Consider the following 23,758-nt stretch of genomic DNA (forward strand, 5'->3'; position numbering starts at 1 on the left):
CTTTAAATCAGTCACCTTACTTTCTAATTCTTCCTACTTTCTTACCTATCCATATAGAAACATAGAAACATGACGGCAGATAAAGGCCATATGACCCATCCAGTCTGCCCATCCTCTGTAACCCCTAATTCTACCTGTTCCTAAGCGATCCCACAAGCTTATCCCATGCCTTTTTAAATTCTGGAACAGTCCTCGACTCCACCACCTCCACCGAGAGGCCATTCCACGCCTCCACCACCCTTTCTGTGAAATAATACTTCCTTAGGTTACTCCTAAGCTTATTCCCTCTTAACTGTCATATGCCCCCTCATTCCAGAGCTTTCTTTCATTTGAAAAAGGCTCTCTTCCTGTACATAAATGCCCTTGAGATATTTAAAGGTTTAAATCATGTCTCCGCTCTCCCTCCTCTCTTCCAGCGTATACAACCCTGAGCCTGCATGTGCTCATAGGCCCTGTTGGAGTTCTTTCACTGACTCCTACACAGGTTTCCTGTCATTTGGGAAACCCATGCAAGCCCATTTGAAGGGCAGATGACCCTATTTTGGGCATTTGCTGGACAACTTGGGGAATGAGTTTCCAAGACTCAAGGAAGCAGTACACTATAAAGTGTGAGGCTGTTCTGTGCACTAAAGTGCAGGATTTGAGGGTGATCATATATGATTATTGTAAAGTAGTCAACAGGAAGAAAAGTTAACAGGAAAAGCTAGAAAGATGTTTGGGTGTATAGGCAGAGGCTGGTGGTTGGGAGGCGGGGATAATGCTGGGCAGACTTATATGGTCTGTGTCAGAGACAGTGGTGGGAGGCGGTGCTGGTGGTTGGGAGGCGGGGATAGTGCTGGGCAGACTTATACGGTCTGTGCCCTGAAGAGGACAGGTACAAATCAAGGTAGGGTATACACAAAAAGTAGCACATATGAGTTTATCTTGTTGGGCAGACTGGATGGACCGTGCAGGTCTTTTTCTGCCGTCATCTACTATGTTACTATGTATGTTGAGGTTCATAAGCCTGTCCCTATAATTTTTGCATTCAAGACCGCTTACTAATTTCGTAGCCGCCCTCTGAACCGACTCCATCCTGTTTATATCTTTCCGTAGGTGGGGTCTCCAAAACTGCACGCAGTACTCCAAATGAGGCCTCACCAGAGACTTATACAACGGCACTTTCACCTCCTTTTTCCTGCTGGTCATGCCTCTCTTTATGCACCCAAGCATCCTTCTGGCTTTGGCCGTCGCTTTTTCTACCTGTTTGAAAGCTTTAAGATCATCAGACACAATCTTTGCTTTACCCTTCACTATCAATTATAATGTTCTACTACATATTGTGTTGACATTGTAGGTAGTATACTACACTATACTTTGTATTGTTATTTGTTGTAATTGCCTCTTGCTCATGTTTGATCTATTCTTATTGTACACCGCCTTAAGTGAATTCCTTCAAAAAGGCGGTAAATAAACCCTAATAACTAAATAAATGAAGGAAAGTATGTTTTCTTAGTGTATTTCTCCTATTTGGCCAGCACGTGGTGTTTCTTTGCTGTAAAGCTGTTAAAGAAAAAGCAAATTCAGTTCTCTAACACATGCAAGAAGCATACTACTAAAACTTGTTGACTGGGCTCTGATTGGGCTGGAGTTTGAAATTACCCAGCAGTTGTTGCTTCAGGTTCAGCCCAGGAGGGGAGAGAGAGAGAGAGAGAGAGAGAGAGAGAGAGAGAGAGAGAGAGAGAGAGAGAGAGAGAGAGAGAGAGAGATCTCTGCTGAAGCCCTGTATAAAACAGTTATATTTGATAACTGGTAAACAGCTATATATGTCCTGATCTCCCCAGGTACTTTCTAGGAAGTATGCAAATGTTTAGTTAGTTTTCTAACTGATCCATTTTTCAGTTACTTGTTACTGTTTGCACATTTTTTGTCCAAGTGCTGAGAATAAACACATTTGTTTGTTCGTTCTGCCTGTCTGGACTGATAAAGAATCCTGGGGTTTGTGTGTTGGGTCTGTGAGTGCTTTCTGGGAACTGCGGGACTACTGGGAGTGTAGCTCCAGTAACCTAGAAATCACTGGGGATAATTCGAGAGCAGGACACTTGTCCAGAGGTAGTTGTGACTCAGTCGGTGGGAGGAGGGTGCTAGTGTAGAGCACAAGCACCAGTTCTGGCAGACCTGAGTTGTGCTGGGAATAGACCTTCTAAGTGGCCGTGGGGTAACCCCAAGCATGTGGCTGGGCGTTTCGTGACAGCTACCCTGGAGGGATTTCAGCTTTCTACCTGAAAATGTGGCTTCTGGAACCTTTCTGCATCCCTGACACCACATGTATCATGATAGCTGGGTCCTCTCTAGCACTATTTAAAGGTTTAATTTGATTGAGCCAAAAATGATCCAGAAAACAGTATCCTCTAGATACAACAAATGAAAACAGGAGAGGAAACGCACATTAACTAAACATATAAAGAAACACACATCCCAAGAAATGTTTAATTCATTGAAAACTTTATAAACACTATATCATCACTGTTAGCAGAACTGCATTGGGATCACTACTTCAAAAGAATTATGGGGAAGGAAGAGGTTACAACCATCTGGAATATTCCAGTTTCAACCAACTGAAAGCTTGTTGAAAGAAAACCAGAGATGGTGGTAAAGGAGAAAAACACCACAATGACATTGTTTATAGGACTGCCAATTGCAAGCGATTCTTCTTTGAATAGGGTAGAGAATGAGAAGATCCCAAAATATCAAGATGTGTGGCCAAATAAACGTAGCAGGATACAGAAAAATTTCCCACTGTACAGGATGCCACAGGCCTGATTAAAAGTAATTTTCAGGCACACCTTGTTAGCTTACCTCTACAAAGGAGCCAGCTTTTCAAAATGATTGAAGGTGCTAAACCCAATGGATTTTACTCCTCACTGGACACAGTTTGCTCAATACTGGGGGTACTCAAGCACCCACAGCACCCATAGTACTGGCAACCATGGCCTATACAACTAATATCTTATGAACTCCAGAAGGAAATTCTCTTTGGCACAATGCAAGGACTACAGGTTAGCAGTGAATTTCAGAGTCTGAGAACACACTTCACATACCCTGGCGTAGGAGTGAGGATCCTGTCAATGTATTCATAAAACCAACTCATTTATAGACATTACCCTGAAATGTTCACTGATCTTCAGATTTTATTGTTTAATATGCTGTGGGGCAGGGGACACAGGAAACAGCATGTTGAACCAAAGCATGGTACTAAAATACAGAGCTGAACCTCAGAATACGTCTTTTGTCTATTTCCTGCATGAAATGTTTTCTTTTGAAATTGTCTCAGCAGTATTTTCTAGCACAAGCTTAACAGTTCTGACTTCTGTATGCCCTGAGAATTCAACTTTTACCACCACAATACATATGATGGCAGAAATATCCACCTAGTCTGCTGACTTGTACTACCTAGTATACTGTCACATGCCTTACTTCATCTGCGGTCTTCATCCTCCAGTATCATGCTACAGAGGACTTTCTGTGTCTCTCTCATATATATTTTAATACTGCTACTCCTTCACCTCATGAATGTTTGTTCCAGGTAGCCACCACTATCCTCTTGGTGAAAAAGTGTATTCTCAAACTGCTTTGGAGCTCCCCCTCCACACCCACCATGCTTCAATGATAAATTTGTTTTTTAATGAAAAATGTTTTATTTTGGTACATTACTGCACTATATAGTGGCATAGCTAAGACTGAATGGGCCCTTGGCAGAAAACTTGAGATGGGCCCCCTATAACCCTATTGTTCACAAAGTAGTGGGGACCTGGGGGGGGGGGGGGGGAGGGGTGAATGGGTGGAATGATACATATTTCCCAAATTGTTTGAGCATTACTTTGGTCCTACTGTGCGTCTTTGGCATTTCTCTCCATGTAACCAACACTTATCTTTACTGAGTGTCCCTATCCATCCTGTCCAACAACTCCTCTCTATGTTCTTGTCCCTATCCCCCCCCCCCCCCCCCCCAATGTTAAGTATCTTTTCTCTGTGTCCAGCATTGCCCCTGTGTGTCTCTGTCCCTATGTTCCCTCTAGGGCTAAAACCTCTTGCGTCCCTGTCCCTCCCTATGTCCAGTTTCCCTTCATTCTGCACCCCTGATCCTCTGTGGTCTGATGTTTCTCTCCCCTCCCATTGTTGATCCAGCATCTATTTGCTCTCTTCTCCTGGTCCAGTCTCTCTCTCTCTGAATCTACTCCCCACCACCACAATCCAGCACCTGCTCCCTCCCCCACTGGCCAGTTGAGCATCTCTCTATCGCCAACACCCCCCTCCAATTACCTGGGATCAGCATATTTCCTTTCCTGTCCCACAACCCCCTCCCCTCCCTCCCATGGCCACGTGGGTCCAGTATTGCTCTAGCTCCCTCAACATGCGGCAGGGAGAACACTGAAATCTGCCTCTGTGATTCGCAGGGCCTTTTCTGTGTGTGTCCTGCTCACAGGAGTTGCATCAGAGAGGTGGGACACACACAGGAAAGGCCCCACCAGCCAGAGACAGGTTTCAGTGCTCTCCCTGCTGCATGTGGAGGACCAGCAGCAGGAGAGAGCTGGTACAATGCCAGACCCAAGCATATGGGGGAAGGGAAGGAAGTGCAACCTTAGGCAGCCCTGGGCATTTTGCTGGGCTCACTCAATGGTAGCCCATGGCACCATAAGAATTACCATACTGAATCAGACCAACGGACCCTCAAATCCCCATTTCTCACAGTGGCCAATCCAAGTCAGAAGCACCTGTCAGTATCCCAAAAAAGTAGATTCCATGCCTCTTCTTCCAGGTATTTCCCCAAATGCCTTTTATTAATGTTTTATGAACACTTTCACTATGAACACGTCCAAAGCTTTTTTTTTTTTTTTTTTAAATCAGCTACACTAACAGCTTTTACAACATCCTCTTACAATGAATTGGAGTTTGTCTGTTGACTGAACACTTTTTTCAGATTTGTTTTAAGTTCAACAAAGTTGGATTTCTAGCAGGCTTCAGTATCTTTCCTTTTAATTTCAAGGAAGTACATCTTTAGTTCCTTCAGCCAGTCTGCGTATGGTTTATAATGCAGGCTAGGCATCACTTTTCATGGTCCTCCTTTGTTACTGCTACAAATACATATCATTCTTACAGCACTCAGAACTAAGGAGAACTAACTATTCTACTTATTCCTTTCATTACTTTCCAAAGAAATCTGTAGTATGACCAATGAAAATCTGACCAATCAGGTAACACAAATATTAGTACTGTAAACAGTTTCACATGATAGAGAGATTCTCTCTAGGCAGGAGTATCAGAAAAGGTTCTAAGGTAAACATTATCAGGTCTATATTCAAAAGGAAAGTAATATGTTCACTGGGGGCTAGTGAACACAATTTGCTTACCTATTTATTTTCAAAATTATACAGACAGTACTGGGCAATTTACTACTACTACTATTTAGCATTTCTATAGCGCTACAAAGCGTACGCAGCGCTGCACAAACATAGAAGAAAGACAGTCCCTGCTCAAAGAGCTTACAATCTAGTAGACAAAAAATAAAGTAAACAAATCAATGTGTAGAGGAAAGAGGAGGGTAGGTGGAGGCGAGAGGAAAGAGGAGAGGAGGGTAGCTGGAGGCGAGTGGATACAAGTGGTTACGAGTCAAAAGCAATGTTAAAGAGGTGGGCTTTCAATCTAGATTTAAAGATGGTCAAGGATGGGGCAAGACGTAGGGGCTCAGGAAGTCCATTTGCTAAACCATCATTCACCATACGGATAAATTATACATTTAGTCAGGCCTGCTGAATAGGGAGCCTAAACTTAACAGTGTCTGTGGAGCTACACATGTTCAGTACTTCTACCTATGGTGGCAATCCTATAAGTGGGCATCTCTTTTTAGGTGCCCCAATGCAGCACAATGAGCATCTCTATTCAACAATGGCATCCAGAACTCACATTTTAGCTACAAGTCTTTGTCTAAATAAAAGACATGGAGAATTGTATGTTCTTAAAAACAGCTTAAAGAATTCAAATACATGGCAAGACTGGATTGGGCTTCTTGGCCTCATTTTATTTGGGGTACCACTCCATTCAAACTGTCCTACCTCTCTCCCCTCCAACACTTATGCCTCCTGATGAGCTGAAAAGAGTTCCATGAGTCTTGGATCCGCAAGCTTTCACCTTTGTTACTTTCAACAGCCAATTTGCCTTTAAAAGTCTTAAATTTGTTTTAATGGAAATTGTTTAGGTGATCTGGTTGAGGTTTAGAAGACTCAGTAATGAAATTACAACCTTAAACTAAAGTGTTTTACATGTAGAAGTTATGTTGGAATACTGAGAGGCATATTTTCAAAGCACTTAGCCTTCCAAGTTCCATAGAAACCTATGGAACTTTGGAAGGCTAAGTGCTTTGAAAATATGCCTCTGCGTAATCTTCCATAGTTAAATATCATGAGACTACAAGAACTAATTGGCATCTAGTACAATACAAGCTCAAGTACATTTATTCCACTGCACTATGTGCTCGATTGTTTTCAACTGCTAAAATGAATATATAAGGTTTTATCCTGCCCCAAGGAGAGTGCAGTCTACTGCAGCACTAGCAGGTGAGCAGATAACTAAGAGATGAGATGTGCATTTTACATATGTTTTTATAGTTAGGCATTAAAAACACATCTTTAAGTAAAGAAAACAAATCAGTTAATGTCTCTTTTGTGTACTGGGTGGGTGATTGTGAGTACAGGTCCAGAGGCTCCTTTGGTGCTCACAGTAAGGGGATGAAAATGGAGGGGGGCGGGCAGAAGGCCTCTTTTATAAGTCAGATGTATGATAAGGTAACAGGTTTAAGAAAAATGTACAAAAGGCCCAGAATATTCAGCAGTCTGCAGATTATGCAAAGAGAGCAAATCCCATAATAATCACAAAAAATACACTGAGAAATTGCTGAAAAATATACATTTAGAGGAATTGTAGAAAATGATCCAAATAACTATCTCCAAGGCAACAGTGACACACACCATATAGTGCCAATAACTATGCCATTTAAAAAACGTTTCTGACTTTCATCCAAAAAACTAAAGTTTACTTCTGTTTATACAACTGGGAAATGTTTTTGAGTCGGGAAATCTAGGGGATTGAAAATATGAAGAGCAAACTACAGAGAAGCATGAATAAGTTAAATAGTCTCAGAATGTTTGCTCAGTCCTCATGCAGCTCAACAATTTGAAAGAACCAGTACAAGGTAGATTTTGTAAATTCCTACAGCCAGATGCACTAACTCCACGGAAATAGCCCTTCCCTTACCGCTCCCTTAGCAAATCGATAAAAAAATGGGCATGCATGAAGGAAATCGCATGCAAATGAGCTGCTCGCTGTTAGCTCATTTGCACACGATTTCCATCCTAAGGAGGGGAAGCCAGTCGGCCAGCTACGCATGCGCAGAGCAGTCAAGCGTTATGCTGGCTGCTCTGCGCATGCCAAAGACGGCTTCATACACGCAGACAAGCTGCGTGTATAATAGCCGTTAATAAATTGCCGGGCATTTTGTGCAGCAGAGGGAGAGAGCAGGAGAGAGAATTGGGGATCAGGACGTGGGAGGACGCCGAAATCAAAACTATTTGGACGTCCCTTTCAATTATGCCCCTCCAGGTCTCTCTCAGCCAATCACAGCGCGTTTAGCTGACACGACAGAGAGACCTGGAGGGGCATAATCGAAAGGGACGTCCAAATAGTTTTGATTTGGACATCCTCGCATGTCCCAATCACCGATTCTCTCCGGTGGTGGTCATTTCGGTTCAGGCACCTTAGTTGTAAGAAAAACGCGTCCAAGAGAAGGACGCCCATCACAAAATCTGAAGAAAAAAATGTCCAAGTGTTCGTCAGGGACGTCCTCTTTTTTTTTTTTTTTTGCGTGAAGGACATCCAAGTGTTCGTCACATGAAAGGACGTCCCTGACGAGCACTTGGACGTTATTTTTTCTTCCGAGTTTTGCGATGGGCGTCCTCCTCTGCATGGGTCCCGCTCACAGCAGCCCCAACGAAAGGTGCAGACCTCCCGTTAGGTTTTCCACGGTGCATGGGGGTCAGAAAACAGCTATGCATCTGCCTTGCATGCGCATTATAATACTAATTAGCTCATTTGCATTCCATTTTCGTTAGCTGCTACTGTGACAGGAAAATGGCTCTGAGAACCCTTTTGTGCATGTCTTGTTTTACTACTTGCTCGCTAGACTGGCTAGAACTGGTTTAAAAACCACGTTGCTGGCTCGTTAAGTTTACTGCATCTGGCCCCTAGACTTACTTTCTTATTTGTCCTAATATATGTTGGCAGTCGTACTTTGGAAAGAAACAACAGTAGAACAGTCCTCCACAATTCTTGGTGGGTCAGAATAGCAAAAAACAGCAGAGGAGACAAAACACAACTTGTACACTAATAGTGCCTCAAAATCCTTTATTGTAGGTGGGGCTAGACTCGACTTGGGCCATGCTTTGGCCTATAGGCTGGCTTCAGGAGTCTAAAGAACAAATCAAAAGATATTAAAATCAAAGTTATATAACATAATGATACACATAAACACACAATATATAAACATCCAAATCCTATGACATGAATACACTGCATTATTAAAATAATAGCATAATAGAATTTACCATGTTATCAATCTGAAGAAAAGGAGGAAACAATCTTCCCAGTTGTATATAAAAAAATTTAAAGATCTGAATGAGTACATGTATATAAAATATTTTAAAAAATACATATATAAGAAAATGGATATAGAAAATATATAATAAAAATAGACAGGTTTTATATGCCTACAAGTATCTTATTACTGAAATACAACATGAGAGCAGTAATGCAAGAAAACTAATCTATGACCCAACCAAGATACTGGTTACAAATTTAAAGGAATTTCTTCAAGAGCACAGAAAATATATCTGGGAAGATGTGTCAACGGATCTATAAAATCTGATTAGTTCATCAGCGTTGCCATACTGGGACAGACCGAAGGTCCATCAAGCCCAGTATACTGTTTCCAATAGTGGCCGATCCAGGTCATAAGTACATAAGAATAGCCATACTGGGTCAGACCAATGGTCCATGTAGCTCAGTATCCTGCTTCCAACAGTGGCCAACCCCAGGTCACAAGTACCTGGAAGAAACCCAACTAGTAGCAACATTCCATGCTACCAATCCTGGGGCAAGCAGTGGCTTCCCCATGTTCATCTCAAGAACAGACTTTTCAAAACCCAGATACGCTAACCACTGTTACCACATTCTTTGGCAATGCATTTCAGAGCTTAACTATTCTTTGAGTGAAAAAATATTTCCTCCTATTTGTTTTAAAAGTATTTCCATGTAATTTCATTGAGTTTCGCCTGTCTTTGTAGTTTTTGAAAGAGTGAAAAATCAATTCACTTTTACCTGTTCTACACCATTCAGGAGTGGCCTAACCTCTTTATCCTTTCCTCATACAGGACTAGTTCCATCCCTTTTATCATTTTGGTTGCTCTTCTTTAAACCTTATATAACCCTACATAAGGACAATTGAATTTTGAGTCAAAGAATATTTCAAAAATGTGTAAATGTCACTTGAAAAGACTGATGATATCCGCACAAAAATGGACTCATACTAGTCACAGAGCAGCGTCGCAAGAATATCACATTTCAAAATGTGCCGATGATCCCATGTGAGTGCATACAAGCAGCAGGACAGTATAGTGAGACGAGACAATCACCATCCAAACTGTGTTGTGGTCTCTTTAAAATAAATACTAATAATGTGATATCGTGAAAAAAGAAGTGATGTAGATAAATAGAAACATTATATTACAGACAATGCATTATCTACACACTTGTGTACATTGTGTAATACTATTTGCATGCCATTGTTTAATATAATACTTCTGTTTATTTACGACATCACTTTTTCATGATTTTATTATTAGAATGATATATGAAAAATCTCTTAAAAGAAATTCCTTTTAATTTGTAACCAATATCTTGGATGGGTAATAGGTGAGTTCTCTTGCATTTCTGCTCTCATGTTGCTATTTTAATAATAAGATACTTGCATGTGTGTAAAGCCTTTATTTTTTTTTTATATATATTTTCTATATACATTTTCATATATATGAATTTTTAAAAATATTTATATACATGTACTCATTCAGATCTTTACATTTTTTCATATACAATTGGGAGATTGTTTCCTCCTCTTTTCAGATTGGTAACATGGTAAATTCTAATATGTTATTGTTTTAATAATGCAGTATATTTATGACATAGGATCTGGATGTTTGTATATTGTGTTTTTATGTGCATCATTATGTTGTTATATAACTTTGATTTTGATGTCTATTGATTTGTTCTTCAGACTCCTGACGAAGGCCGAAACATGGCCCATGTCGAGTCTAGCTCTGCCTACAATAAAGAACTTTTGAGGCACCATTAGTGTACAAGTTGTGTTTTGTGTCTCCTCCACTGATAAATAAATAGAGAGAGAGAGAGAGACTGCTATTCTTACAGTCATAATTTTACATTTTTTGGATTATAAGGTATGCATCATTTAATGGGGTGCCCACTGGCTTCATAGTTTCGGGTTAGGTTGATACAGTCCTATTTTACTCAGCATATGTATGGACTTCTGATTTCCCTAAGGAGGCAGTTCCACAAGTCTATACATGCAATAGTATAAAACCAGGCTTAGCCCACCCCATGCTGAAACAAGAAATTTTGCCCATAAGTAAAGGAGCTAACTTTACAGGAGGTAAGTACACATCTACAGTTCAAAAATCTATATGGTCCATGATCCCTCACCCCTCTTGTCCCCCACTTGACATGTCATGAAAATGTGATGTGGATGTGCCACTAAATACAAATGTTATTAGGGAGACACACAGATTGATCACAAACAAGATCTAGCACATCTTACCTCCAGCAACTAGTCCCGATTCTCCTAACTGAATAGCTACCCCAAAGCCTCCAAGCTTTACAGGGGCTGAGTTCTCCTTGGAGGCAAGCAGTACACAGTGTGGCTGGAAAAGAGAGGGAGAAATGTACTTTAAGGACAAAGAAAACAGAGTACACCCTGCTACAGCACTGATGGCAAATTAAACAAACGGGATATTTGAAGATCATGTGTAGGCTAAAACTTTTTTTGCTCCATTAAATAGTACAACTCCTAGAAATAAATCTTCTACTGCCCTTCCTGTGGTCAGGAATGTACAGCTGATTATGTTGCCTCACCACAATGTATTTATTTAAAAGTTTTATATAACCATTTTACTGATGACCATCATAACACAGCTGCTCTCATCTCTTAGGTTTCAGCAATCTTGATGGAATGCTAAGACAAGACTTGCTACTGCTGGGAAGGCATCTACACTGAGTGAAGGAGCAACCCAATGATTAGAGCAGCAGACTGTGAACCAGAGACCCCACTCCTTGTAGCCTTGGGCAAAGAAATTGTCTTAAAACTGAGGAAAACGAAGAGCTGGATTAAACTGATAAGTTTTGTCTCTTCTTAAAACTGGTTGTTAAGATTAGTTCAGGCATAGCTTAGCTGCCACAACTTTCTGTCCAGTGTTTGCTTCCCAACCCAACCCTTACCCATTCCAAGCTCAATCTTTGATTTATAGACTGTTAAGCCAATCAAGAAAAGGTCAGGAAAAATTTTCACCAGAAGACTTAATTAACCATCAGTAAGATATTAGCGCTTAGGAATAGATTAGTTCTAGGTCCTTGCAATTCATCCTGAATCAAACACAAAATAAACTGCATAGAGTATACCTACTAGGCATCCAACTTCTCCATTATAGGCAGCCAACTCTGGAACGCCATACCAAGATACATCCGAACAACAAACGGACATCTACCCTTCCGAAAGCTGCTGAAAACATACCTCTTCAAACAAGCCTACCCAAACGACCCAACTTAATTCACGAACCTAATCCACACCACTAACATTAACCATAACCAATTCCTCCCCCCACATCTCTTCCTCTCATCCCTCTCTATACAACTGTGTTATCTATGGGATACTTTGTACCCATACATTGTGTTATCTCTGGGATATTTTGTACACAAACATTGTAAGCCGCACTGAACCTGCTATCGAGTGGGGTATAAATGCTACAAATAAATAAACAAATAATAAGGTTTAGGGAGTTTATATTAGTTTAAGTATCTCTGCTGAATTAGCAACTATCTAACTCACCAATACTAAGATGCAAATGGCAGTCCAGCCGCATGATGGAGGCTACCCAGTATTTGTTTGTCACATGTATGATTATTTTTCAGTTGGTGATAGGTCGTATGTGCACACTTGGTTCAAAGAGCTCCTAGCTTTCAGGGAATGAGTGTGATCCTTGGGGGCTAGAGTAGCAGACTTGGAGGAGCTGAGATAGGCTGAGAAATATATAGAGGAGACCTGCAGTAACAGGAAAGTCCCACCTACAGTCTGATCTCTTTGCTACCGAGATTCATTAGGGAGATGGAGACACTTACTGACAGAAGCCAATGACCCAGCTCATGAGGAATGGTTTCATTTATAAAAGGTTCTTCAAGAAGTTGTGTGTGGGGGGGTCAAGAGTCAATGGCATACCTTTATTGGGTGCGTGGTCTATGCGAAATGGTGGGTGAGGTGGGGGTTTCTAGTGGAGAGCAGAGTTTGAAGGAGGTTTGTGTTCTGTTTTTTTCCTAGTTATGTATTTGCAGAAGTGTTGTAGTTTATGCGTTGTCTTAGTTTCAATAAAAACACATTGAAAAAAAAAGAAGAAGAACTTATGTGGAAGGCAAGAATAGCATTCTGAAAAATCTTCCTTCCAAAAGACTCCAAAGTCTGAGCCTCTCTCCCAGGAGGTACAAGAGAGTGAATCTTGGAGCGCTCAACTCTCTTGAAAGCAGATCTGAGCATCACAGGGAAGGATTATGGTTGGGTCCCAGACATGACAGGCACTATAAATGAGTATCCATATGGGACATGGAGCTGCTACACCTGGAACACTTCTTAAAAACATTGGGAGTTTTCTGGGACCTTCGGAAAAAAGCAGAAACTGAATCCGACTATACAAAGAATGAAAAAAATAGATTTAACTAATTGGGTTGCTGAAGGCCTAAGGAAACTTTAAAAGTGCAAAAATTCTAAGAGAAACTAATGGGAAGAGGATATCTGGTCCCATGTGAGCAAAAGCACAAAAAAGGGCCACTCACTCAGGGGGAAAAAAACAAGGCGGCATGAGCTGAGGGAAGGCCTCACTAGGAGGAGTGGCCTAGTGGTTAGGGTGGTGGACTTTGGTCCTGGGGAACTGAGGAACTGAGTTCAATTCCCACTTCAGGCACAGGCAGCTTCTTGTGACTCTGGGCAAGTCACTTAACCCTCCATTGCCCCATGTAAGCCGCATTGAGCCTGCCATGAGTGGGAAAGCGCGGGGTACAAATGTAACAAAAACAAAAAAAAAAAACTGAGCAAATGCATCCCCTCTGCTCCACGGCAAAGCAAAGACGACCTTGGACCCAAGCAGTGACAGCAGGCGGGAAGGTGCTCACATGTGCAAGGGTCGCTGCCAAATGCTTCTACAATAAAAGAGAATACTGTGAAGCATCTCCGCACTGGGGTTCTATTGGATGACATCACCCATATGTGAGAATAAACTGTCCCACTTGCCCTTGGAGAAATGGTAGAGACATTTTAATACCTTCAAAGTATAAACACACAAGAGACAGACCTCTTCAAATGAAAAGGAGGCTCTTGGACAAGGGACCGTATGAGGATAGAGATAAGGACAATATCAGTTTTCATGAATTGATGGGACAAGCATATAGGATCTGAGATTATCTCGACAGAAGTTGGAGCAGATTGGCAGACTGGTCATATGATCTTTATCTATCTTCATTTTTCCATGTTCCTTAACACACACACACACTGTGTATATATATATACACATATATATATACACAAATTATATATATATAATTTGAAGCAATTCGGTTCACGGGGGCATTTAGGGGAGGGGGAGCAATACCTCCATCCATTAACTGAAAAGACTGCAGATCGGAAAGTTCTTTCTTGCTATTGCTAAGTGACAAGCTACTTGGGACAAGGTGAGGGCTCAGAGACTGGTTGGGAGAAACACGGACAGCAGCTGTGCAGTTGTCCCTCTTTCACTTTCTAATACCCTCTTCCCTAACAATTTCAGTACAAGGGAGGTTCAGAGACTGCTGGGAACAGGGTAGGGAGAAAGTATTGGGGTCAGGCTGGGAAGTGTGTATGTGCGCATGACTTCACTACCCGCCAGGGGAATGCTCCTCGAAAAGGGCAGGAACTGAATTTCAATATGCCCTTGAAAAGAAGGCTGTGTTTTGACAGGAAAACAATGAAAGCCAAATGGCAGGCACTTGCTAGATTGAAAGAAACAACATCAACCTAAACAAATTGATTGGAAAAGAAAAGTTAGTGGTAGGTAGGGATCCAGTCTCCACATTCTCTGATTTAAGGGAGTATTAAACTCAATGTCAATGTCACCCTTTCTCACACGCCCTAAGCAAAACACTCACACTCAGGCATTCTCACACCCTCTCACACATTCTAATACAGCATTCAGCAAAACACCCCACTCCCACTCACCTGTTCTCACACACCTCTCAGCAAAACAACCCCAATCACACACCCCAGAATAGCACACCCCTCACCATTCAATACCACACCCCCACTGACACTCACTCGTTCTCACACCCCTGAGCAGTACACTCCCACACATACCACAGAATAGCACAACCCCATTCAAACTCATCCATTCTCATACACCCATCAGCAGAAAACTCTCACTCAAACCCTCACCAGTACACACCCCCATTCACACTCATTCTCACTCACCCCTCAGCAGTACACCCCCACTCACACATTCTCACCACCCTCAGTACTACACCCCCATTCTCACACCTCCCCTCAACAGTACAACTCCTCAGTAACAAACCCTCACCCAGAGTCACATGTTCTAACATACCCATTCACACCTCAGCAGTACACCCCCACTTAGCCATTTTCACATACCCCTCAGCACTGTCAATGTTACAGGCTCACTTAAAGCAGAATATATTTAAAGCAGACCATAGTTTTGGGGCCAATCATAGAACCAGATACTAAATAGTGTCTTTTCTATCCAGGGCAATTGGAACTACAATGGAAAATGAAATATATCTTGTAGATCAGCGAAAAAGCCAGGCAAAACTAAGACTTGATGAAATGCCAGTTGAAAATCAAAGGCGACTTGAGCACCAAAGGGTGCAGTTCCAGTTCAACTAGCCTTTGCTATCTCAATAAATAAAATCAAACGTTAAAAGTCACGTGTGTCAACTTACAAAACCAATGTTTTTCACATGGCTAATTATATGTTGCCTGTTCATGAGTTGGAACAAATAAGTTTTTACACATATTTGCTCCAAGAACAAAATATGTCTATCAAAATGCACTCAAATGAGAACTCATACAAATTATATTACACATTTAAAATGTATCTACTCCTGTATGTTCTATTTCCATTTGTACAAATAAAAATATCTATATACATATATCTATACCTAGTCTTTGTTTCATTTTTTTGCATTAAAAATACATACTTATACAGTGTTATTACACACAAATAAACCTTGCTTTTCTCAATTACAAAGTACTAACCTATCACTGAGCAACGCCAGCAGGGACAGCTAGTCCTGTCTAAAAACCCACCTATTTCAGGTTGTTTTTAAAACAAATCCTGGTTCTCCCTGAGCAAAGCCCTCTTGATTTAACCATTTACTTAATTTAGCCAACTTAAGGAGGACCTGCGCAACATCCAAGGAGAAAAATACATCACTATCTGCAAAAATGAAATAAAGCTGTCTTGTCTCCTGCAGAATCACAGAGAGAAAAACAGCTTATCCTGGAACAGAAACAGCTCTGCAAAACCAACATCCCCAGACACATTAGAGACACTTATACCTCTAAGGCATGTGAAAATCAGAGCCCAAACAAACCAAGAAACACTGATCACACCTTTGGAGATGCAGATCAGATGGGGATAATAAACCATCAATTATCACAGCATGAAGTCTCTGTACTCTCCAAAGGACTTTCATTTTGCCCATCCAGCAAGCTGGACGAAATCCAATTATATTCAGACCTGGAAGAATTCTTTAGAAAAATGCGCCTGAAGGCACATTTCCACAACAAAGGGACCCCCAACAGACCGGAATAGTTTTAAACAAAAGAACACTTATTTCACCACACAGGATGGACAAAACTACCAACTGGACACTACATAGAAAGCTTCAGGCATAGAGTAAAATCACAGCTTTCCAACAAACAAAAGAGAATTCTGTATAATCTTACTCCACCAGAAAGAGCGGCCATAAGAAGTCTACAAACTAACCCACACATCACCATCAAACCCGCAGACAAAGGTGGCTCAGTGGTAATTATGGACACAAAAAAATACATTGAAGAACGGCACAGACAGCTCTTAGATAATACATACTACAGGAAACTAAGTGAGGATCCCACACAGGATTATACAAAACAGCTGAAAGACCTGATCAGAACATTTCCTAAACAAGTACAGCCACATCTGAAGAAACTCATACCAAACCAGCCTGCTGTGGGCACATTCTACATGCTATCCAAAATCCACAAACCTGGAAACCCTGGCATACCAATCATATCGGGTACTGGCACACTCACGGAGGAAATATCTGGACTCAAGAAAGAATTCTGAAACCTCTTGTGCACAAAACAGCTTCATACAAGACACCACAGACTTTCTGAATAAATTTAAAAATATCAAGTAATTACCACCAAGCACCCTTATGGTTATGATGGATGTAGAATCACTATACAGCAACATTCCCCATGCGGATGGCATAGCTGCATGTGAGAAATTCCTAAAAACATCCACACTGGACCATCAATACTCACCAGAAACCATTGCAAAACGAATCAAATTTATTTTAACTCGCAACTATTTCCACCTATCCACACCCATCCTGTTAGAATATCAATGATATGCTTTGATGTCTCCATGCATACTTCCTACCCACCCCCCTCCTCCCACCCTGTCAGACTGTCATAGTAATGCTTGAATGTTTTCACTTATATACACTGTCAGCTAGCACATTTGCTTATTTCCGATCTGAGGAAGAAGGGCAACCTTCGAAAGCTAATCAAGAAATGTATTAAGTTATGTCCAATAAAAAAGGTATCATCTTATTTTCTTTTCCATGTTTTATTTTGTTTGATTTCCATTGATAACCTTAAGAGTGGACTAACATGGCTACCACACTCCTACACTTTAACAATGATATCTATCTACAAATAATGGGCACCAGGACAGCACCCCAATATGCCAACCTCTTTATGGCTGAGCTAGAAAAGACATTTCTGAATACATACCAGACCAAACCCCTAAAATACTACCGGTACATCGATGACACTTTTATGATTTGGACTGGGGGGGGGGGGGGGGGGGGGGGGGAAAGAAACTCAAACAATTTTACAATTCCTTCAATACATACCATCCTACAATCAGATTCAAAATTGACTACTCCCTAGAAAAAGTCAATTTTTTGGACACCACAGTCTCAATCAATGATGGCTATATACAAACATCCATATACAAGAAACCCACAGACAAATGCAGTTACCTCCACAACTCCAGCTTCCACCCTTCACATACAGAAAGATCCATTATTTACAGCCAAACCACAAGATACCACCTATCTGCTCTGACCCAAAGGGCAGAGACAGACACCTCGAAACCCTGACTGCATCCTTCGAACAGAAAGGCTACAACCCCAAAATAATCTCCAAGAATATTGCCTCCTCCCTCAAAACACCCAGGGAAAATCTGCTACAGTACAAAGAAAAAAAAGCCACAAACAGAATCCCCCTTATAGTGGCATACAACCCAGAGCTGGAAAAATTAAGAAAAATCATAAGAGATCTGCAGCCTCTACTCCAGGAGGATGAATTACTGAAAGAGATACTTCCATCCCCACCAGTGCTGGCTTTCCGACAGCCACCCAACTTAAAACACAAGCTAATTAGAAGTAAGCTACCAACACAGACTCAAAAAGAAAAGAATGGCACACATCTTTGCAATATATCCAGTTGCACACTATGCAAAATATCTCACAGGACCCCAAGATCATTTACAAAGGAAAAATATTCAACATTAAGGAATCTTTCACATGCTCATCTTCCAATGTGTTATATACAGTGGGGGAAATAAGTATTTGATCCCTTGCTGATTTTGTAAGTTTGCCCACTGACAAAGACATGAGCAGCCCATAATTGAAGGGTAGGTTATTGGTAACAGTGAGAGATAGCACATCACAAATTAAATCCGGAAAATCACATTGTGGAAAGTATATGAATTTATTTGCATTCTGCAGAGGGAAATAAGTATTTAATCCCTCTGGCAAACAAGACCTAATACTTGGTGGCAAAACCCTTGTTGGCAAGCACAGCGGTCAGACGTCTTCTGTAGTTGATGATGAGGTTTGCACACATGTCAGGAGGAATTTTGGTCCACTCCTCTTTGCAGATCATCTCTAAATCATTAAGAGTTCTGGGCTGTCGCTTGGCAACTCGCAGCTTCAGCTCCCTCCATAAGTTTTCAATGGGATTAAGGTCTGGTGACTGGCTAGGCCACTCCATGACCCTAATGTGCTTCTTCCTGAGCCACTCCTTTGTTGCCTTGGCTGTATGTTTTGGGTCATTGTCGTGCTGGAAGACCCAGCCACGACCCATTTTTAAGGCCCTGGCGGAGGGAAGGAGGTTGTCACTCAGAATTGTACGGTACATGGCCCCATCCATTCTCCCATTGATGCGGTGAAGTAGTCCTGTGCCCTTAGCAGAGAAACACCCCCAAAACATAACATTTCCACCTCCATGCTTGACAGTGGGGACGGTGTTCTTTGGGTCATAGGCAGCATTTCTCTTCCTCCAAACACGGCAAGTTGAGTTCATGCCAAAGAGCTCAATTTTTGTCTCATCTGACCACAGCACCTTCTCCCAATCACTCTCGGCATCATCCAGGTGTTCACTGGCAAACTTCAGACGGGCCGTCACATGTGCCTTCCGGAGCAGGGGGACCTTGCGGGCACTGCAGGATTGCAATCCGTTATGTCGTAATATGTTACCAATGGTTTTCGTGGTGACAGTGGTCCCAGCTGCCTTGAGATCATTGACAAGTTCCCCCCTTGTAGTTGTAGGCTGATTTCTAACCTTCCTCATGATCAAGGATACCCCACGAGGTGAGATTTTGCGTGGAGCCCCAGATCTTTGTCGATTGACAGTCATTTTGTACTTCTTCCATTTTCTTACTATGGCACCAACAGTTGTCTCCTTCTCGCCCAGCGTCTTACTGATGGTTTTGTAGCCCATTCCAGCCTTGTGCAGGTGTATGATCTTGTCCCTGACATCCTTAGACAGCTCCTTGCTCTTGGCCATTTTGTAGAGGTTAGAGTCTGACTGATTCACTGAGTCTGTGGACAGGTGTCTTTCATACAGGTGACCATTGCCGACAGCTGTCTGTCATGGAGGTAACGAGTTGATTTGGAGCATCTACCTGGTCTGTAGGGGCCAGATCTCTTACTGGTTGGTGGGGGATCAAATACTTATTTCCCTCTGCAGAATGCAAATAAATTCATATACTTTCCACAATGTGATTTTCCGGATTTAATTTGTGATGTGCTATCTCTCACTGTTACCAATAACCTACCCTTCAATTATGGGCTGCTCATGTCTTTGTCAGTGGGCAAACTTACAAAATCAGCAAGGGATCAAATACTTATTTCCCCCACTGTATCATTCAGTGTAAAAAGAGCAATGAAGGCTACTACATTGGAGAAACAAGTCAGATGCTAAAGAAGAGATTTAATTTACATAATCATATGAAAAATGCCAGTACAAACAAAGATTTCACGCCTGTGGGACAGCACTTTACAAAACGAGAACACTGTACCAGTGATTTCATGGTAAGGATCCTGATAGGGAACTTTAAAACAATACAGGAACGTAAGACCTTTGAAGTCAAAATGAACACTGCCAAACTGCTCCTAATAATTTACTCCTTATCCTTAATTCACTACACACTAACCACCCCTCTCACAGATACCAACAACATACCCACAATACACAAGCTCAACAGACTACCCAGATACAATACATTTCACCAAAATAACAACAACCAAAACAACGGAAGAACTACTATACGCGGACAAAATCAATACAAGGGAAAGGACACAACAAACCCATACTACAAGAGAATAGACAACTATCAAAAATGAACACAACTTCGAACCTAGCTGACCCTTACCAAACAATTCAAGTGGGATACATAAACGCCAGATCAGTAGTCAACAAAACAACAACAACAGACTGGATCACGGCAGAAAACCTCAACCTACTATTCATCAGTGAAACCTGGATCCACGATCATTAGGACCCCATAATTTTAGATCTATGCCCTCCAGGCTACAAAATCACTCACTGGACAAGAAAAAAGAGGAGGAGGCATAGCACTAATCCACAGATCCCACTTCACCATAACAACAACAGTTGAGTCCATAACACCCCAACTTGAAATCGCCTCAGTTAGAATCCACCATACAACCTTGCTTGACCACCTAAACATTGTCTTGTTTTATAGACCACCAGGTAACTGGCATGAATGCCAACCACACTTCATGGATTTCATATCGAATACCTATGTATCTAACTCCAATCTACTTATAATAGGGGATATAAACCTACACCTAGAAGACCCTAACTCAACCAATGCACGTGAATGCAAGGATTTCCTCCAACTATGGGACCTTAACGGCCAAATATGCAAGCAACCCATGTGAAAGGACACACACTCGACCTCGTCACACACAAACTATCCTTAGACTTAAACCTAAAACTAACAGATACAAAATGGTCAGACCACCACAAATTAAACCTATCCCTGCAATGGCGAAAAAAAGGCTCATATCACCATCAAGAATGCACAACCTACACCACGAGAGGCCAAATCGACCCTGTAACATTCTGGCAACAGATCTACAAGAACGAATGGATAGCACAAACAGACTCGAAACATTATCTCCTAGATTGGGACAACAGATACAGAAGCATATTAGACAAAATGGCACCACTACAAATAAGAACCTCACGAAGACACAACTCAATACCATGGTTTAACGAAGAACTGAAAAAATTAAAAACACAGGTTAGGAGACTCGAACAAGCATGGAATAAAATAAAAGATGAATACACACAACGCATGGAAACAGATGCAAAGAAAATACAAATATGCAATAAGACAAACCAAAAGGTCATACTAGAAAACCAAAATAGGGCCAGACTACAAAGACATGCATAAACTTTTCCAAACTCGTGAACAAACTACTAGATACCACACCGGTTACCACAACCAACACAGACACCCCATCAGCAGATAACCTTGCTAAATACTTCAACAAGAAAATTATAAAGGTACGAATCACGTTACCACTTAATACCACCGACCACGAAAACTTCACTGACTGTCTGGACCTAATCTCCGATGAATATCCAGCAGACAAACTTCTGGATAAATTTCGCTCTACTTACCGATGAAACCGTCACCCAAGCGATCAACAGGTTCGCCAAATCTCACTGCAAACTGGACATATGTCCCAACAACCTAATAAAATCTGCCCCTCAACGCTTCATAGCAGACCTCACGTTACACCTAAACTTTGTTACAACATGGACTCTTCCCTACGGATAAAGGAAACATACTACTCACCCCAATACCTAAAGATTCAAAGAAAAAAGCAAATGACATAACCAACTACCGCCCGGTAGCATCCATCCCTCTGGCAGTCAAATTAATGGAAAGTATGGTAACCCAAGCAGCTTACTGACTACTTAGACAAATTCTCAATACTACATGAATCACAATGGGATTTTGATCCAACCACAGCACTGAAACAGTACTAATCACTCTCCTAACCAAATTCAAACAAGCAATTGCAACTGGCAATAGTGTACTTCTACAATTCGACATGTCCAGCGCGTTCGACATTGTAAACCATAAAATACTATTGAACATCCTAGAATACTTCTGGATTAGAGGAAGCGTACTTAATTGGATCAAAGGCTTCCTAACCAAAAGAACGTACCAAGTGATATCAAATTCGAATACATCATCACCATGGAAACCAGAATGTGGAGTACCCCAAGGATCACCGCTTTCACCAACCCTTTTCAACCCAATGACACCTCTAGCCAAATCGCTAATCCAACCAAGGCCTTAATCCTTACATCTACGCTGACGGTGTCACGATCTACATCCCGTTCAAACTTGATCTAACAGAAATCACAAATGAAATCAAACACAGCTTCCAAATCATGAACTCATAGGCAGGATGCATTTCAACTAAAACTCAACGCAGAAAAACACAATGTCTCATCCTCTCATCACAATATAACACGAACAAACCCACCACTATAAACACCCCAGACTACACCCTCCCTGTTTCAGATAGCCTGAAAATTCTCGAAGTTACAATTGACCGAAATCTCACACTAGAAAGCCATGTGAAAAATACAACAAAGAAAATGTTCCATTCAATGTGCATAAGTACATAAGTATTGCCATACTGGGAAAGACCACAACCCTTTTTTAAACTCTGCTAAGCTAACCGCCTTTACCACATTCTCGGGCAACGAATTCCAGAGTTTAATTACACGTTGAGTGAAGAAAACGTTTCTCTGATTCGTTTTAAATTTACTACATTGTAGCTTCATCGCATGCCCCCTAGTCCTAGTATTTTTGGAAAGTGTAAACAGACCCTTCACATCTACCCGCTCCACTCCACTCATTATTTTATAGACCTCTATCATATCTCCCCTCAGCCGCCTTTTCTCTAAGCTGAAAAGCCCTAGCCGCTTTAGCCTTTCCTCATAGGGAAGTCGTCCCATCCCCTTTACCATTTTTGTCGCCCTTTTCTGCACCTTTTCTAATGCCACTATATCTTTTTTGAGATGCAGAGACCAGAATTGAACACAATATTCGAGGTGCGGTCACACAATGGAGCGATACAAAGGCATTATAACATACTCATTTTTGTTTTCTATTCCTTTCCTAATACCTAACATTCTATTTGCTTTCTTAGCTGCAGCAGCACACTGAGCAGAAGGTTTCAACGTATCATTAATGACGATACCTAGATCCCTTTCTTGATCCGTGACTCCTAACGTGGAACCTTGCATGACATAGCTATAATGTGGAAACTCAAAAGAGTTAAAACCTTTCTTCCCAAGGGAAATATTCTGCAGCCTGGTACAATCAATGGTGCTAAGTCACCTAGATTACAGCAATGCCATCTATGCCTGATGCAAAGAACAAATCATTATTAAACTCCAAACTGCCCAAAACACAGCAGCCAGACTCATATTTGGAAAAATGAAATACAAAAGCGCCAAACCCCTAAGAGAAAAACTACACTGGCTCCCACTTAAAGAATGTATTGTGTTCAAAATTTGCACCCTGGTTCATAAAACCATTCACGGCGAGGCCCCGGTCTACATGACAGACCTCATAGACTTACCAACCAGGAACATAAAAAGGTCAGCATGCACATTCCTGAATCTCCACTACCCCAGCTGCAAAGGACTACATAAGCACGAAACTATGGAATGCACTACCAAACGTCATAAAAACAATGCACGGCCTAAAAAACTTCCGAAAATCACTACAAACCA

At 41.4% G+C, this 23,758-nt stretch overlaps 1 protein-coding gene across 4 annotated transcripts in view; it reads right to left on the reverse strand.

Moving 5' to 3' along the window:
* The window catches only part of CASK (calcium/calmodulin dependent serine protein kinase), a 541,831-nt gene that overhangs the window by 315,242 nt on the left and 202,831 nt on the right, over window positions 1-23,758 (reverse strand). For all 4 annotated transcript variants that reach the window (XM_030202350.1, XM_030202349.1, XM_030202348.1 and 1 more), the window contains exon 6: window positions 10,919-11,021. In XM_030202350.1, the coding sequence (XP_030058210.1) occupies window positions 10,919-11,021 (103 nt within the window). The remainder of the gene's footprint in view (window positions 1-10,918; window positions 11,022-23,758) is intronic.

This window comes from Microcaecilia unicolor, chromosome 4 (assembly GCF_901765095.1).
Source record: "Microcaecilia unicolor chromosome 4, aMicUni1.1, whole genome shotgun sequence".
Taxonomy (NCBI): domain Eukaryota; kingdom Metazoa; phylum Chordata; class Amphibia; order Gymnophiona; family Siphonopidae; genus Microcaecilia; species Microcaecilia unicolor.